Source organism: Myodes glareolus, chromosome 16 (assembly GCF_982192425.1).
Source record: "Myodes glareolus chromosome 16, mMyoGla1.1, whole genome shotgun sequence".
Classification (NCBI taxonomy): Eukaryota; Metazoa; Chordata; class Mammalia; order Rodentia; family Cricetidae; genus Myodes; species Myodes glareolus.
In genome coordinates, this window is record NC_142041.1 from 16931574 (window position 1) to 16950389 (window position 18816).

The 18816-nt window shown below is 46.4% G+C and overlaps 1 protein-coding gene and 1 long non-coding RNA gene across 13 annotated transcripts in view; one reads left to right on the forward strand and one right to left on the reverse strand.

Annotated features, from left to right (window-relative positions):
- The window catches only part of Susd1 (sushi domain containing 1), a 122942-nt gene extending 109817 nt beyond the window's left edge, over positions 1-13125 (forward strand). For 5 of the 12 annotated variants that reach the window (XM_085677092.2, XM_085677101.2, XM_085677093.2 and 2 more), the window contains 3 exons: positions 1775-1814; positions 11487-11580; positions 12298-12438. In XM_085677092.2, the coding sequence (XP_085533218.2) occupies positions 1775-1814; positions 11487-11580; position 12298 (135 nt within the window). In that variant the 3' untranslated portion in view covers positions 12299-12438. Of the gene's footprint in view, positions 1-1774; positions 1815-3967; positions 7025-7065; positions 7822-11486; positions 11581-12297 lie in introns of those variants that run through there. The other 7 variants (XM_085677103.2, XM_085677095.2, XR_014997264.2 and 4 more) reach the window with 6 other exon arrangements.
- Positions 442-7406, reverse strand: LOC146891405 (uncharacterized). Its single transcript, XR_014997265.2, has 2 exons — positions 7271-7406; positions 442-6010 (listed from the first exon to the last, which is right to left on the reverse strand). It is a non-coding gene; the product is annotated as an uncharacterized LOC146891405 (long non-coding RNA).
- Positions 13126-18816: the final 5691 nt, after the last annotated feature.

Below are 18816 nucleotides of genomic sequence, written 5' to 3' on the forward strand. Positions count from 1 at the left end.
CAGAGCCGGTGGTGGGGTTGCCTCCTCCAGGGTGCAAGGGCAGGTCATCAAAAGGCCTGAAGCCAGCTACCAGTGCCCAGTGGGGCTCACAGTACAATTGGCAGGCAGGGAGATCAATGCAGACTACTCACTGTGTCCTTGGCCCTCCCTTGGCCACAGCCTTGGCCTGGATCAGCCAGTCTTTCACCCTGCTGGGTTTACGAAGGCTGTGTGCAGATTCCGACTTCTTGAGGGTCTCACGCCGCCTGGTACCTCAAGGCCCAAAGACCCAGGTGGGGAGAACAGAACACACCTCTGTCCATAGTCCTATTTACAAAGAACCAGATGAAGATGGAGTTGCATGTGGCCTGGGCACAACTCTAGCAGAAGCTGGGAGAACTCCTAGGTGTTGGTCCTGGGGCTTGGCAAGGACTGCAGCCATATAAAGAGGGCCAGGCATACTGAAGTACCTCCTCACATTTTAATGATGATAATGCAACAAAAACCTTTATATAAACAGTTTATTTACTCTAAACAGCAACACAGACAAAACGCCATATAAACACAAAGGAAGTGGTGCAGAATGGAGAAGCTGGCCAACTTTGGATCTGAGGCTCATAAGCAACAGCCCAGGTTTCTGAGGAGGTCGAGGGTGGGGAGGGAGGGACAGTGTGGTTCTGTCATATAGCCAGCTGGAGGCCAGAGCTCTGAACAGTGGGAAGCATTTAATTATGTTAGAAACCTGTGGCTATTTAAAGCCTTTCAGAAAATTTCAGTTAAAATATATTAAAAAGTAAACCAAAAAAAAACCCTTTTAAGATCATGAAAACCATCCTGGCATGGTGGCACAGGCCTTTGATCTCGTCACTCAGGAGACAGAGGCAGGTAGATCTTTGTAGTTTTGAGGCCAGCATGGTCTACAAATCGAGTTTCAGACAGAGAAACCCTGTCTTGAAAAACAAGCAAACAAAACAAAATAACAAAAGAACATAACCAGAATGCCCAAGTGTGTCACGTGAAAGAGAGTTTCATAATAAGGTTGGAGAGGTTGTTCTATAACCTCTTTTCCCAGGGGAGACTGCATTGAACCCTTAGTCATACACAAGAGTCCTAGACATCCTGATTAACAGGTAATGTATGTGATATGTATACGAATGACCAGAAGATGAGGTGCTCAGGGTTCTTGCCACTTTTTTCCTGGTTTTTGGATGCATTTTGGGTGAATGAAGTTGCTAAGCCTCACCTAGATAGACGACATGTTATCATCTACCAGATTTTCTCATTGCTCGCCCATCACACACATCGCTACTTCTTGTTGAACCTAGGTGTGGTCTCAGAATTTCAGCACAGTTCCTCAAGTAGCCCTTGCCAGTTGCTCCGAGCTGGCAGCAGAAATGATGTTCCCGACATTCTGTTGTCTCCTCATGGTGTGAGCTTTCTGGGACCTCTCAGAAGCCCCCAGAAGTGACATCTAGAGCCAATCCTATACCCGTTATCCATGCCAGCCCCTTAAATACTGATGGTACATGGCTGAATTATAAGATGTAAGAGGCAAGACTGGGATTGTAGCTTGGCGGCAAAGCCTTGCCTAGCATGTGTGAGGCCATGGGTCTATTACCCAGCAACATAAAACAAATGCGCACACTTATAAAACCTTGATAGGACTCAAAAGATTTTCTAGTTGGGATTAGAGTATGAAAAGGCTGAGACTCTGAGGGTGTCAGAGTCGGTGTTACGTTGTTTAAGATGATGCTGTGTGCCTCCTACTTAGGTGGATTTCTGCTTCCCCCGCCAGGTGAGAAGATATTCCTGTGCCATCTGGGCCGAGGTGAAAGGTAAAACCCTTTTCCTTCTATGCACTCTGTCCTCCCATCTTCAAGCTGCAGCACCGATTTTATATTGAGGGCTCGTTTTAAATTGTCCCATGTGACAACAAGTTAAGGGACCGTCAGAAAAGTGCAGACATTCTCGTGTCATAGGGACTATGACATATTTAAATGCAAAGCCTTAACCGAAGAGGTGGGAACTTGTGGAATTATACAAAGAGCTAAGCCAGGCGGTGGTGGCCCATGCCTTTAATCCCAGCACTCGGGGGACAGAGGCAGGCGGATCTCTGTGAGTTTCGGGCCAGCCTGGTCTACAAGAGCTAGTTTCAGGACAGGCTCCAAAGCTACAGAGAAACCTGGTCTTGGAGGGGATGACATCATCAGGCTTCAAGGCATTGGACTTCATACCATGAGTGGGGACCATCTTTGCTGTCAGCCTCTTGTCCCTGCTATGTCCATGGGCCTCTATTTTTCTACTGTAGCCATGTGGTTGGAGAGAAGGGCCCCCAAGATACTCCAGATGAGCAACTTCAGTGGGGACAACGTTTTACAGTTTAGAGGAGCCCTTCCTCCTAGCGGAAGTGACTTTCCATTGGCTGAGTCATCCCTGATTTGAGATAGGGATCAGTTTGCCTGGGTTTTGTGTTTTTGGCTTGTTGGGGACGAGCAGTGTAAGCAGTTGTTCAGCCAGAGTGGCAGCGAGAAGGGGCAAAGATTCTTATCAAGTTTAAGGGCGCTGGAGAGCTTAGTTACCAAGCAAAATAGCTGCAGAAGCCCGAGACCTGCTGTTTGGCGGTATACCATGTATACACATATACACCATGTATACACACATACACAGCCTCAGTCACATACCAGTAATGACAGTTCAGTCACGTGGTGGATCACAGAAATAGGGGAAGTCACGTAAGATTGCATCCCCTAAAGCTTGACGTGGATCCTATATGCCTGCATCCCAGCATTGAGCGGGCAAATGTAGGAGGATGAGTTCGAGGTCAGCCTGGGATCCATACCAAGACCCAGCCTAAAAGGGAACAGTAAGTTTGTGTCAGACAGAGACATAGCCCGTCATAGCCTGAAGAACGTTCTGTGATGTTTTTCTAACGAAGAGTTACCCACTGACACATTTCTCAGAATTGTCTCCACTGTTAAATGATGCATAATTATAATAGATGAGGAATAATTTATCAATAAAATGGAACTATCCTACATATAGAAGAAAACAAAAAACAAAAACAAAAACACAACCCAAAAGGAATGTAGGAAAAGGACATAGTTCAAAGGTTGGTTGTTGCATCCAGCTCCAAGGCCAGGAATCTGGGAGCCGTACATTATTCTTGATCAGATCCAGATGTGCAACCGCGATACATGGAAGACATAACCATTCTCAGACTTTAGTATGTGACATCAAATGGCAAACAGCAGTGCCTTTGACAGAGACCACCTCCTGGGTAGGTAAAGCCTCCGCCATCCTAGCAGCAGCACGGGGCACGCTCAGGTTTCCGGACGGGACAGTCCTCCTTCCTCCAGAGCTGGCTCTTGCTGATGGTGCTAGGCCGTTTAAAACCTTCCCCTTTCCACGGACAGAGTTATCCAAGGGGTTGGGAAACTGCCCCCCCCCCCCGGGATTGAGTAATCATAGATCGTTGTTTGTGAGGCTTCCCTGGCAGGACATTTCTTAAAACCAGTAGGCAGCCAGCCAGAGGAATTGATTCCCGGGAATTCCATTAGTTGTAGCTAATCCCAGAAATCTTGTTAAATTTATAGCCTTTGAGTATGGACCTTTTCCTGGCAACAGGCTGAGGAATGTCGCCCTCTGTCCTTGGGCCACACTGTCGCTTTAACTCCTTCCACTCCACCCGTGCTTCTGAGCACAGCCACGGCCACAGTGGGCTGGAGTGATGATGAGGCAGCCAGGCACAACTGCTTTGGGGATTGCCAGGGATGGACGTCACAATGGACGCTCTGTTCTCCTGTCAGGAGAGGCCTTAGTAGGACGCGTGGAGGAGGGGCGGAGGGAAAGAGGCTTCTGTCTGTCTGCTTTTCCCTTGATCTGACTTCCCTTCTTTATATCTCCGCTCAAAACTTTCTTCAACAAGGGTAGAGAAGTTGATTTGGGGTCTGGGCCAGGTGAGTTCTCTGATAGCCTTTTTGTGTTGTAGATAGCTGTCTTAGCCAGAGGTGTGTGCTGCGTGGCTGGGCTCGCTTTTCTGAAGTGGTTTAATGAAGGGTACAGGAAGCAATCACACATTCTAACATCCGAAACACTCTCAGCCTGTCCCCTCCCCGAAGCCCCAGGGACAGAATAGAGCTCTTCCAAGTAAAGGAGATGTGAATTAAGATGTGCAGGCTTTCAGACAAAGACAACGGCGTCTGGAATCCACCCTATCCGGTAACTGTTTGATATGATTGGGAAAGATTCAAACCAGGCAGACAAAACAGCCAGAGAGGAGGCTGTGGTTCTTTCGTGGTAACTGGGAAGGATTTTGAGAATATCCGAGTGGCTTTTTTGCAAGTGTCCTTCTCTCTGCATCCTTGAGAATCAGTACTGAAAACCTTTAATCCCAGCACTCAGGAGAAGAGGGAGGTGAATCTCTGAGCTCGAGATCAGCCTAGTCTACATAGTGAGATCAACATAGTGAGTTCCAGGACATCCAAGGCTCCAAACATAGTGAGGCCCTGTCTCAAAAACCCAAACGATGATGACAATAGTGATGATAAATAAATAAAAAGTGAAGACCTATGCTGGCTAGTTTTCTGTCAACTTGACTCAAGCTGTAGTCACTGGAGAGGAGGGAGCCTCAGCTAGTGACTGATCTGGGAGGGTCCAGCCCATTATGGGTGGTGCCAATCCTGGTGGTCCTGGGTTCTCTAAGAAAGCAGGCTGAGCAAGCCATGGGGAGCAAGCCAGTAAGCAGCACCCCTCCAGGGCCTCCGCATCAGCTCCTGCCTCCAGGTCCCTGCTCTGTTTGAGTTTCTGTCCTGGCCTTCTTCAATAACGGACTAGAATGTGGAAGTGTAAGCCAAATAAACCCTTTCCTCCCCAGTTTGCTTTTTGGTCACAGTGTTCCACCACAACAATAATAACTCTAACTAGGACACGCCCATTTCAGAAGGTAATTTGGAGAGAAGTGGGATCGATCCAGCTTTGCCCCCAAGTCATTCCAGCTCCTTGATGCACAGCCTCGACCCTATTCTGGCTTTGGCCAGTGCTGAGTTTTGTATTTGTATTTTGCACAGTGCCACCAGCAAGAAAGCTTTGGAGCCGGGGAACTGCATTTGATGTCAAATGCCAAGGCCTGGGCGTCCTTGCCTCAGTCAAGTTCCCGATCAGACAGTGTCTTTGAAACGGTATTTAACTTGGCTGGTCCTCAGTTACCTCTGCCTGGGCTGAGATTCCTTCCAGCCACAAAGTACTGTGAGTCTGTGATTTCCTGAGTCACGCAGATGGTGGCAAGCTATAGTCGGAGGGCATTCTGCAGACCCGGGAATGAAACCCAAGTCACCGGTGACTCTCCAGTTCTCTTCCAGCCTGCACGCTGCTCTAGCTTTCATTTCTGGTCATACAGAGCTCGGGCCTCCATCCTTGCCTCACAGACAGATGGCAAAGCCTCCTTGTCCATCTCCCATTACAGGAGTTCAGGTTTCCCCGCTTCCTCCCCAGCCTGCCTGCTGCCTGACTCACTTCGGAACTGCACTGCTCATGCTAGCGTTGCCTTTGGTAGCCTCTTCTGGGCTTTCCCATTGCTTTCCAGCCTGTGTCTTGAGGCCTCGGTTTGACACCAACACACCTTCAGATGATTTCTTCTCTCCTCCTTCTGCAATCTGATGGGCACCTTAGCTATTCTGTGCCTTTCTCTTTAAGGTCTTGGCTTACACGGCAACTTGACTCCTCGCACCCGAATGCCCTGTTAAGCTACCGTGACTCGCTGCTTGCTGCTGTCCACTTGCTCAGGAAGAAAGCCAAACACCCTCTGCTCTTCAGAACTCCTTAGAGTCACACCTGCCTCTCCCTTTTCCTTAACTCTTCTCCCACACGGCAGAGCGGCTAGCGGTTGTCTTTCTCTACAAGGTTTCAGGCACTTGGAGAGGATATTGAAAGCAGAAACCTGGATCATTGCCTGGCGTACACTAGGTGCTCACTTACAGAGCGTTGGATCCAGCAGATAGGCAGCCATCCTTTTTACGGAGCGCAGATTTAATACCTGTCAAATAAACAGAAAAATTGCAAGCTCCAAGCTTAAGGTGAGTATGCAGGTACACAGAGTCAGCCAGGGCTTGATTCCAGGGTTCTGCATCTGGGGATTCTGTCAGCTGCAGATGGAGATGGTGGAGATGGGCCTTTCCCTTGTCATTATCCGAAAACCACACAGCGGATCAGCTGTTGGCAGAGCATTTATGTTGTTTGCATCGTTCTAAGTAATCCAGAGACAAATGAAAAGTACGAAAGAGATTGGAGATAGGTTATACGCAAACACATTTCTTGTGAGACTTTAATATTAAAAATTCTGGTATCTTAGGGGAAGATTTTCAGTAATCAGTCCCCTAGGGATACTGGGCTCTCTCTCTTTCTGTACACACACACACACACACACACACACACACACACACGCATGCACGCACATATGCACATACACACATGTATGCACACATGTGCGCACACACGTATGGGCACACACACACACACACACACTCTAACACAGTTATGGTCTGCGGTTACTGTTCAAAGGCTATTCTAAGTGATACTTTTGAATGTGCACTCAGAGGACAGAGTCTTCAGCAAGGAGATTATCCCAACAGGCCTGACCTGTCATACAAACTCTTGAACCTGGGTCAGGGACTGAGACAGATTTGACGCTGGGAGTTTCCTGCTAGGGTTGAAAAGCCACAGGGCAAGGGGGTGCAGGTGGCCTGCAGGAGCGAGGCCCTTGCTGGTAGACCCTAAGACAATGAGGACCGCAGTTCTGTAACCTCAAGGGACTGCATTAGGCTGACAGCGAGATGAACTCCACAGAGCCTCCAGAAGGACAGGAGGGCCCTTCAGCACCCCGAGTCCAGCCCTGAGAAGGGGCTGAGCAGAGAACCTGTCACAGTGGATCTGAACCTGGCACCACAGAACTGCGAGCCAATCAATGGCCTTAGAGCTATCTAAACTTACGGCAGTGTGCTAAGTTACAATAAAGCGGATCCAGCATTGTTGCTGCTTTATCAAACATTAATTACCTCTGAATTTATTTCCTGCTTTGCTCCCCTTTTCTAGCCTCCCCCCACAAGGAACTTAAATAAGAAGACCCGAGAATAACAGATAGAAATTAAACACACTGAGTCATCACTCTTGCCCTCCTGTGCTCAAACTGATGCACCGACTGCTCTCTGGATATGCCTGTCCCAAGCCAGCCTGAGTCACAGTGCAAATTTATTTGTAGTGTTTGATGGCAACTGTTGCTTTCAGGAAATGACCATACCTGAGCACAGCTCTGCAAACAGCGTGTCCACACCAGGAGGAAGTCAAGGCTGTCCCAGGGTCTAACTTCCTCTTCAGCACCTGTGACCTATCAGGGACGGATTAAAGAGAGGCCCGTTCACTGTTTAGTCCCAGAGCAGAGTCTGTGGAGAAGAGGGTTATGGTTCAAAGGTATTTACTTTCTCTAAGAATGACTAACGCAGCACATGAGTCACTCAGCCAAGTTTCCAATAGAATATTCTACAGATGATTCAGAAGGAAAGAAAAATCAAAGGTCCCACAGCATGAGACTGTGGAAGGGAGGGGAGCCAGAGATGGCAAGACTATAAAAAACTATAATCCAAATTGGCCACTTGTAAATTTTATCAGTAAGGCATTCTTGGAGGAAGAAACTGTGTGGCTACACACACACAGACACGAGTGTGCTTAGACTCAGAGTCTGTATGCAAAGTGAACCCAAAGCCCTGTAGCCAAGGACTGGACATCATGCTGGGAGCCGAAGCCCAAATTATGCTGTGCAAATAAATCAAGGTCATTCCTTGTTTCTTTTTATTTATGCTTGTGCCTGTGTCTGTGTGAATGTGTGCCATATGAGTGTAGTACCCTCAGAGGCAAGAAGAGAGTGTCAGATCCTCGGAGCTGGAGGGGCCTGTGAGCTGCTCCTCAACAAAGGAACTGGGAGCTGAATTCAAGTCCTCTGAAGGAGCCGCGAGTGTTCTTAACCTCTTAGCCATCCACCTCATGAGCCCCACAGGTCGCTCTTTAATAATTGTGTCTATAGCAAGGATTAAGTGGGTCCACTTCTGAGGAGGTTGCTATGGGTAGATGGTCTGGGGGAAGTTGGATTCCCGGGCTCCGACTTTGCCTCTGTCGTTTTGGATTGTGAGCGGGTGATGCCTTTTCACTTCTATGAAGCGCATCAGAGCAGGTTCACACAGTCTTCACCTCAGTCAGATAATCTAGTGCAGATGACCTTTGTGAGATCTGGAGAAGGAAGCTGGGACTGGGGAGTGGACAAGGACTTTGTACAAAGGAGGCGCCGCCAAAAGTGTTCCTGAAGATAGCGTACAGTGAAGGGCAGGCCAGATCGTCACGGGATGGCTTGGCTCTGTCTGATAGCAACAGTGACAGTGTTTCTAGTGAGTCAGCTCAGAGCATGAGATCACTTAGGTGTCCCTCCTTCCGGGGAGTCATCCAGCGGCCAAGGAAGTCGGGCAGACAAGGGTGTATTCTGACTTCTGATAACAGCTAACAATGCCCCTGGGGACACAGAGGGGATAGGAGGGCTGTAGATGGGCCTAGAAGTGGGCCCGTTTGATGCAAAGGATGATGCAAAGCTGACGTCACCCAACTAGTAACTCCTGATGAATGAATAGAAATCCAGGACTCACACAGCGTGGACTCCAGCCCACAGTCCTTCAGTTCAATGTTTTCATTTAGCAAAGATTAAAATGTGGAGGAAGTATATAGGGGAAATGCTGATAACGAAAACTGGAGAGGAGGGTTAGCTCTGTGAAGCGCTCAGTGAAAATACCCGTCTCCTCACCCCCACCCCATCTCTAGTGTTGAATTCTCTCTCTCTCTCTCTCTCTCTCTCTCTCTCTCTCTCTCTCTCTCTCTCTCTCTCTCTCTCTCTCTCAGTGTGTGTGTGTGTGTGTGTGTTTATTTTTGTTCTGTTTTTGAGGCAGGGTTTCTCTGTGTAGCCCTCACTGTGTAGAGCAGCTTGGGTTTGAGCTTAGAGATCCGCCTGCCTCTGCCTCTCAAGCCCTGGGACTAAAGGCAGCATTGTCTCTTAAAAACCCAAAACCTCACTAATTATGCAAATGGTGCTTTTTAACCTTACAAATGGTAATTTTGTGTATATAAAGCGCATGCTTTTATAAATGTGGTTAAGTCTAGAAGGCTCCAGACTTGATAAATGTAACCAGACAATTCTCACCCACTTTAATGTTATATAAATGTTCACCAACGTTTTTCAGTTCTTTTATATTTCCATTTAAGTCTTTACCTGAGTTTTATGTTGGTATATGAAATAAGCTTTAGTAATCAAAATCACCTTAATCTAATTAGGCACTTTTTTTCTCCTTACTAGTTATAGCTAATTTATCGTTTCACTCATTTGAAACAGTTACACAACAATGGGAACAATAGTTTACAGTAACTGACATTTGTCGCTGTTTGCTGGGTGACTGGCTGTGTGGCATGTCATTATTTCTCACAGTCACCCTGAAGCTGGGTGTTGTGGTTACAGTTTCCATGTGCTTAGGGCATTCCTCGGTAAGGAAACTGTGACACACACCGCTGATGCACTGGCTTGAAGTTCCCCTGGGAGAAAGGGATGGTGTTGAGACAGAGACTTGGACACCATCATTCTAGTGTTCAAGCTGTGAAATGGCTTGGCGGAGCTGGCTTTGTTCCTACACACTTGGTCTTGTTCTAGCATATTCTTCCCTGTGCTAACATTCTACTGTCTTTATGTTCTGTGATCAAATCTTCTCATATTTAAGGTACAAGTAACTTCCAATTTCCTCACTGCTCCTCTTTCTATTTGACAGTTTAGCTTCGTAAAGTGTCGAGACCCTCTGGGTCTGAATACATAAAGCATGATTCTCTCTCTTTCTTTCTTCCTTTCTTTCTTTCTTTCTTTCTTCCTTCCTTCCTTCCTTCCTTCCTTTCTTTCTCTCTTTCTTTCTTTTTTTTTGTTGTCATTGTCATTTTGAGATATGGTCTAACTATGCAACCCAGGTTGGCCTCAAACTCATGAGACTCCTGCCTCAACTTCCCAGGTGCTGGAATTATAGACGTATACCGTGTTTTCTAGAAAGTCTTGCAACAACACTTCCTAGGATAGTGAGTTTTGCTTGTCTGTTAAACGCGGTGTAGTTTATGGCTGTGCCCGTGGGTGCCAGGGACCCCACAGAGTTTCCACTGGGACCAAACCGCCCTTAAGCTAGCCTTAGACATATGAGCTGTGTGTAATTACTCTGTGCCCCGGCCCCTCATCTGTAAAGAGGGCCTAATAATGATCCTCAGTATAAGCATTCATTAGGAGCTTGATGAGTTCGTTTTTTCATCAGGATAACACAGTAACTGCACAAACAACTTTCAGGAGTGAAAGGTGTATTGGGGCTCACGGTTCCAGGGGTGTCTGTCTAAGGTCGGCTAGCTCCGTTGCTCTGACTTGAATGAACCAGCACCGTATGTGCTGGAGGAGGCAGCTCATCTTGTGGAAGCCAGAAAACAAAGAGAGGGCAGGCAAGCCCCAGCCAGCCAGCCCCCTTCTCCTGCATCTGTTCATCCAGGCTCCAGCTGACTGGGTGGTGATGCCAATATGTCCAGGGTAGGTCTTCCCTCTCTGAGGTCCCTGCCTCACAGACACACCCAGGAGTGCAGTGTCCTAAGCTCCCAGGTGTCTCTCAACCCAATCCAGTTGACATTTAGGGAGACCGAGTTAACCCGAGTGAGGTGCTCACAGTGGTGCGGTGCCTGTCACACAGTGGCTGCTGTTTCCCGATAGAAACAGGGCCTTTGCTGAAGTCACGAGGCTCTGGATTAAGTCTCTTGGCCCAAATGTGCACCACAAATGTGAGTGTTTTTCCGTTTGTGATCAGGGATCTCCCTGGAGTTGTCATGTGACGTTCCCCAAATAGCACATGTGTTCTAAGTGCTTTTACATGGACTTTTAAAAACTCCTCAGAGAGGCCTGCTGAGCAGAGCAGAGAGGTACTGTCCTGTTAATAATGTGGGGAAATGGAGGCATCGCTGCTCAACAAAGCTTGTTTGTATGTGACCTCTGGTGCTGGCTGACACCGAAGCCCAAGTTCAGAGGATATCAGAGTATCATCTTCCATGTGGAAGGAGGTGGCTCGTAAAAAGCTATCAAGTGTAACTGACCCGAGAGGAGCTCTGCACACAGCATGTATCATGTAGCTTTGGTGTGTCCACAAGCTTTTTGGTCGTCGTCCCCCCCCCGTAGCTTTAATATGATCTGGTTTTATGCTTCCTTTTTAGAAATACTTTGAAACTGTGGTTTCCTGAGGTCTGACCTCTGCAGGACCTGTTGGGGACACAGAGGCACTGTGAGGCATTCTTGGGATTCTTTGTTAAATGAAGCCCAGCTCTGGGTTAAAGGAGAATGCTCACAGTTGGATGGCGAGCTCCTGGGGGGGGGCATGATGGGACAGGCTCTGGGCTCATCCTGCGGTTTCTTCCCACAGACTCGTCCCTCACGCCGCAGCAGATGGTGGGCGTTGGACTGGGCTCCGTGGCTTTTGTGACCATTCTTGCATTCCTCTCCTTCTCAGCGGTGTGGTATGTGGGACCGTCACTTTTGAAGAATGAGTGGAATGGAGGGGAGGCTAGGGTGGGAGTCATGCCGAACAGCTGGGCATGAGGGTGGTCAGAGCACAGGCAGCAGGTAAGCCAGCGTGACTAACCTCGAAGCTGGGAGAAGGAAGGCGATGTGGGATTCCCCTCTGCATGCTGTGAATACCGTTGGTTAATAAAGAAACTGTCTTGCGCCTGTGCAGAGCAGAATAGAAGTAGGCAGGGAAAACTAAACTGAATGCTGGGAGAAAGAGGGCAGAGTCAAGTAGAAGCCATGTATCCCTGCAGGAGACAGAGGCTGGAACTTTAGCCAGTAAGCCACAGTCACGTGGCAATACACAGATTAATAGAAATGGGTTAAATTAATATGTAAGAGTTAGCCAATAAGAAGCTAGAGCTAATGGGTCAAGCAGTGATTTAATTAATACAATTTCTGTGTGATTATTCTGGGGCTAAACTGCTGGGAACCAACAAGCAGCCTCTTCTCCAACAAATTGGCGCCGAGGAAGGGGATGCCCTGACCAGGGAAAAAGTAGCAATAGTGATGACAGCCCGGTTGCTCCAGCAGGCAGGCTGATCTATGCAGCTTCATCGCTGGGACCCTGCTGGCAGACATCCATATGAGCTGTGCTCGAGGGGCACGCAGTGAAGAAACAGTCTACTGTGCAATGTTTATGCCTTCTCTTCCTCCTCTATGTCTAGATGGCTGGTGCGCACCGCCTGGGAAGGCTGCCTTATGATGGACAGCTGTTTCTACAGCTTTTCAGGTGTCCGGGCTGTGTGACTTCCATCCAGAGCCCTTGGGTGAACCTGAAACCTTCTCCATCCCAGCATGGCCTCGTCCCTGAATTCAAGATGGCACCAATCCTATCTCTATGAAATCTTCCAAAAGGAGAAAACTTGGGAACTGTTTTATGTGCTTCATGCTTTCAGGATCAGTGTGTGTCCATGAACTTGAGACTCGTGCCCAGTGTAATACTGACCACAGGCCACAGCCCTAAGAGTCAGCTCCTGTAGACACTGACTGTGCCCAGGCCATAGATCCTGAGAGTCAGCTCCTGTAGACACTGACTGTGCCCAGGCCACAGCCCTGAGAGTCAGCTCCTGTAGACACTGACTGTACACAGGACATAGGCCATGAGAGTCAGCTTCTGTAGACACTGACTGTGCCCAGGCCATAGATCCTGAGATGTGGAGTTGCTGGGTCTTACTTTAGGTACTCCTGCTAATTAGTTCAGGGTTCACTCTTTCACAGTAGGTAATGAGATGGACTTAAGTCTGGGCTGGAACTTGGTTTTATGAAGGAGGTCGTTGGATAAAGAACAGTGACATGAACAAATGCGTCAAGCATTTTAGAATTAGCCCTTCCCTTCAGTTAACTGGTGAACTAATTAGAAAATACAGTAACGTGGCCACCCTCTCGAGTTCCCTGCATGACTGTTAGGCAACATGGCTTTGATACAATTCCAGTTGTTTGTGTGAGATCAAAAGTAATGCCTACTTTCCAGTAAAACACGTTCTGTAATTTTGCCCATTCTTTCCTTGGTTTGGTTTTGTTTCTGTCTCACCATCTATGAAATTATCCTCTGCCTCCCCTGAGAAATCTGGGTTTGGCAGTAGTGTAGAAACAGTGGGTTAAAGCAGCATTCATATGGTTCATGACCAGAATCTGCAGGAGTGTTGGGAGAGGGGGGGCAATGGTGATTGACATACCTTAGCTACACCTCAGTGACCATGACCAAGACCATATCGTGGCCCATGAACATTAGCTATAGGCAGGGCTGGCCTATTGTCCACGTAGTGGTTATACACATAGAGTGTATTCAGTTTGACTTTTAAAACCCAGTCGGTATTCTTCAGCTTCTTCTCCAACCACAGCTCAGCTCCAAGGCTGTGGCTTCTCTCTTTCTTCTCCCTCCCTCCCTCCCTCGCTAGACCTACAGAATCCAAAGCACAGGGGGAGGGGAGGGTGGGGAGGACATGTGGTTACATAGTACAACCTCAAGGTGGAACACAATGTGGTTCTAGAACTGTGCACCCCTGTGGTCCTGAAGAAGAGAGACAATCTTTCCAGGACCATGGCTGGTGTGTTCTCTTCTGGCTTGCAGGGTGTTTGTGGGTGGAGGTCATAGCTGAGTTGCCCAGTGATTATGACTTATAGTTTGTCTCATGGTGAAATTTGATTGGTGTGGGACCTTTACCAACTGAATTGCGTATTAGGGGGTGTTAGTACCTTTCTCTCCTTTCTTCTGAGATTGGCTTAGTTCCCACAAGAGCATGAGATACTGGTGAGTCCATTCTTCCCATGAGACATCAAGAGACCCCATCAGAAGTTGTGAAGATGCCCGGGGCCATGCCCTTGGGCTTCCCAGGCTCCTGAGCCAGAACCCAAGTTAACAGCTCCTTTGTGCTTTGTAAATCACTGATACTCAGCTGTTCTGTTAGAACAGAAAACAGATTGAAACACAATTCAACTGCTCATAAAGCTGTTCTAACTGGAGGGGTGGGGGCTAGTTCTACTCAACTGGGAAAAGACAGGCAGAGGGAGGCAACCCAGACTTGTGTATTCAGTGCCAGCTGCCGGCCTTGCTAGTCCTCTGTCCTTTGAGTTACGTGGGACTAATATTTCCAGCACTCCCTAATTTTGTGTTCTAGGATAACTGTCCAAGATGTAGTTGCTCATGAGGGGACTTAGCATAATTATCACTGAAAGGAAGAAATCTCACCTCTCTAGAAAAAAAAAAACCCTCTGGTTCAATAACTGTGTTAAGTAAATTATCAGCTTGTCGTGCAGTGTAGAAATATAAAAACAGTGCATTTACAGCTGCAGAAACAGCAAACACACAGACTTTGTTATTTCCTCCGATTGTTCTAAATTACTGCGGAGTCGCTCTGTGCACATACACAGCAGCAGCAGGCGGTGGGCATTTCCCCCCGCTGTTCATCTTAGCTTTCCCATAAGCACGAAGAAAGAAATTTTACAACCTAAGACCTCTCCCCCCTCCTTAATTGGCTTCCCAATTAATGGAGGGACAAGGGATACTTGTAGACTGTAATATGAGGGGGGCCTGCTTGTTTGTACTTTCTGTCCTGCCTGGTTTCCCACAGCTGTTTTGCCCCAAAGAAAACTCACACAGAGATCTCTATAAGTTATAAAGCTGATTGGCCCATTAGGTCAGGCTTCTAGTTAGTTCTTATGACTTATATTAACCCATTATTCTGATCTATGTTTGCCATATGGCTCAGTACCTTTTTCAGTGCTTCGGTGGTCTGGGCAGGAGTGGGAGGAATCAACTTCCTCCTTCCCAGAATTCTCCTGTTCTCATTGTATCATTTCTACTTCCTGTCTGGTTTACCTGCCTTTATTCCCTGCCTGGCCAATCAGCATTTATTTAAAACATGATTGACAGAATACAGACAATTATCCCGTACCAGTAGACTATGGTGTTGAGCTGGCTTCTGAGTCCCACTAACTAAAGCTAGATCTGGAGTCAGAGACATGGCTCAGCCTGGTGACCTGAGATAAAGCCTGGGGACCTACACAGTGGATGGAGAAAGCTGATTCTTGCAGATTGTCCTCGGAACACCACATGTGTTCTGTGGCATGTATATGCCCATACATATACACAAACATACATGCACGCAAAATGTAGTTTTTAAAATATAGATCCTAATATAGGGATGGAGGAAGATTCTTTTCCATATGACCACCATGGGAACTTCTTAGATCTGGTTTTAAATTAGCTTCCAGATTGGGAATCAGAATTGAGGTATTACCTAGTAGTGGAATAAACACATTCACTTTGGACTGTTGTGGAGTTTTTGGTGTGTGTGTGTGTGTGTGTGTGTGTGTGTGTGTGTGTGTGTGTGTGTGCAAAGTTTGTGGGGACACCCTTAGCTGTACATCAGGCACCTCTTTCATTCCATCTAGGTTCTGTGAAGTAGAAAGGTCAGGGGTTTCAGGTCCCCATGTTAAAGGGAGAAACGGATGCGGATAGCTTTGTGACTTGAATGTTTTGATGCAAGCCTAGTTTTCTTCCTTGGCACTGGCTAATCCAAGGATTAGCCACTGATGTAATTTGTAGACTGCCTCTTTGGTTTTCGGAAAACCAGGTCTTTAGATTTCCAAACAATATCATGTCAGCTTTATATTACCTTATTGTTAGTTTCTATGTTGCCTGGCCACGAGTCCCTATGCCTGTCTTTTGACTCTTAAGTACCACTACCCACCACTTCTAGAAGTAGCCACAAACAGCCAAGCAAATGAATGCAGATTGGGGGAAATGGAATAGTGTTAGAAGACCTGGAATTGCAGCAGAGCACTTGAGATAAAGGCCAGGGTAGTGGTGATTATCCCAAACTTCCACGCCAGCTTGAAATAAAGGTCATATTTAAATTTATTTGAGAGGAAGTAAAAAGCAATGCTCAGTGGACCCTTTTGAGTGCTAAACTCTTATTCTGATTTTCAAGATCTGTTTTTCCATTCTCTTCTATGAACCACTGGTCATAGCAGTCTAAAGACCTTCTGCCTGTGACAGTCATTGTCTAGGCCAGGTGCTTGCTTCTGAAGGGAAGGAGAACATTTTTTGGTTTTTGGTTTTTGGGTTTTTTTTGTTTGTTTGTTTGCTTGTTTTTTGGAGACAAGGTTTCTTTGTAGATTTGCTGTCTGTCCTGGAGCTAGCTCTTATAAACCAGGCTGGCCTCGAACTCAAAGAGATCCACCTGCCTCTGCCTCCCAAATGCTGGGATTAAAGGTGTGTGCCACCACCTCTCGGCAAGGAGAGCATTTTTTATGTTCTTGTTTATGCAGTGAAAGATACAATGAAGTAAATCAACTTCTTTTAAAGGTTTATTTAGTGGGTTATGGAGGGGAAAAGGGCGAAGGGGAGAAGAGCAGAGAGAAAGGCAGAGAGGGAGGGAGAGAGAGAGAGAGAGAGAGAGAGAGAGAGAGAGAGAGAGAGAGAGAGAAGAGGGGAAAGGGAGAAGGGTAAATCAACTTTTAAAGATTTATTTTTGTGTATGAGTATTTTGCATGTGTGTCTTACACCGTGTGCATGTCAAAAGAGGGCATTAGATCCCCTGAAACTGGAGTTATGGACGGTTATGAACCCAGCACATGGTTCCTCTGCAAGAGCAATAAGCGCTCTTAACCCCACCAACTTTGCAGCCCACAGCAAATCCATTTTTAAAGCATTGAGCATTGCGCGTTCTGGGTTCAGAGAGATTGGGTCACCCCAGTTGTGGTGGCCATGTTGGTATAAGCCTTCATATCCCTACCTTTTGAGAATATCATTCCAGTTCTACCTAAAGGATTCAAACTATGAGTGTGTTTCAATTGTAGTGGCCATGTTGGTATAAACTTTGATAGCCCTGCCTTTTGAGAACGTAATCCAGGTTCCCCCAAAAGGTTCCCCCGAAAGGATTCAGACTATGAGTGTGTTTTGTGATGTGCTTCCACTCCTCAGTATTTCCTGACCTTTGTCAGTAGTGACTGACTTACAAGTCTATACCGTGGCTTATTTAATTGTATTCTACCATGCATATATATCTACAGTGTTTCCAGGTTTTTCTTTATACAAATCTGTAAAAAGATGTGCAGTTATTAGATTAAATTCATAGGCATAAAGTTGTTGGAATGAAAACTGTATGTATTGAAGTATGTTTTGCTAGGGAAGTCAATTTATGCTCTCACCAATAGAAAGCCTCTTTGCTGCTGGAGTTGGTATCACTCATCTCTATGCCTCTGGTAGGTGGAAAGTAACGTTTTAATGTTTTGCTTGCATTTCTTGGCTTATCCATGCTGGTTGGCCCTTTGTAGCTGGTCTTTGAGAAGAACCATTGCCTCCATAAGATACTTGTCTATATTGATTGGGCTAGCTCTTTATGCATGAGAGAGGTGGCCAGTGATTAGGAGCACTCTGCTCTTGTAGAGTCCCTGAGCTCAGTTCCCAGCACCCACATCTAGTGGTTGGTTCTCAGTCACCTGTAACTCCAGGTCCAGGAGAACCTGATGCCTGTGGTCTCCATGGAAACCTACACTCCTATGGACCACCTTCTCTCCCCACATTCATTTCTACGGCCCTCCAAAAGCTCTTCATATCATTGCGATTTTAATGCTCACCTGCCATATATTTTATTAACTTTTTCTAGTGTGTCATTTTTAGAAAGGATAGTATTGTTTTAAAACTTCATTTGAGTTCTATAGTTTTACACAAACCCATCACATTGGTAATGTCAAATTTACCAGTGTTTTCCCTTTAGATTGCCTTGTTGCTATGCTCAGAAGGACCTCCAAAGCAAAGTATTAAATAAAACATGAGATTTCAAAAATTAAATCTTTAATCTACTAGGAATTGATTTGGGCATAGGGAAGAGGTGGGTGAGGAGGCATCGTTTCTATCACTGCTAAATGGTTTTCCACATGTCCATTGACTTCCTCCCGTGTCATCTGAAATGTCTTTTGTTCTGTTGATCTGCCCTGTGCCAGTATGACCTGCTGTAGTGTTAAAATAGATTTGTGAAAAATACTAAGTATAGGGCCGCTCCTCTGTTTCCCCCAGAGTGTCCTCAGCTTTTTAAAAACTTACTTATTTACATATAGGTATTTATTTATATAAATTAAAGATTTGGACAAGTTCCCTTTTCTTTAGTGTCTACATAGGTGAGTAAACATGTAACACTTTTCATTCCGATTCTGGTTTAATTTTCTCAGCATGATAACCTTATTAATTTTCTTACAAAGTTCATTAATTTTCTTACAAAGGACTGTACAGTCTTCTTAATTGCTGACAATACTCCATCATGTATGTCTACCACAGTTTGTTTTTCCATTCTCCCATTCCTCCCACGGTTCTATGGCGTGTAAGCATCACTTAGGAAAAAAATAAAAAACCAAACAACAACAGAAGTAAGCATAGTGTGATGTCTTCTCACCTTTCAAGACAGGAGAAACCCAGTTTGATAACACCTCCTTTTTAGAGGCTGTGGGGAAATGCCGCTCATCGGTGGCTGGAGTAAAAGGGAAGGAAATCGTCAATATTTATATAATTCCACATGCCTTCATCCGTCTACCCAGAAGTCTCATTCTGGGACCTGTCTTGTGGACTCATCTGCATGTGTTCAAAATTAGCAGCGCGTTTGTCCCCTTTTGTACAGTGTATAATAGAAAAAAAACTTACGTGCAATCCGAATGTCTCTGCGGAAGAAACAAGTTGAATCAAC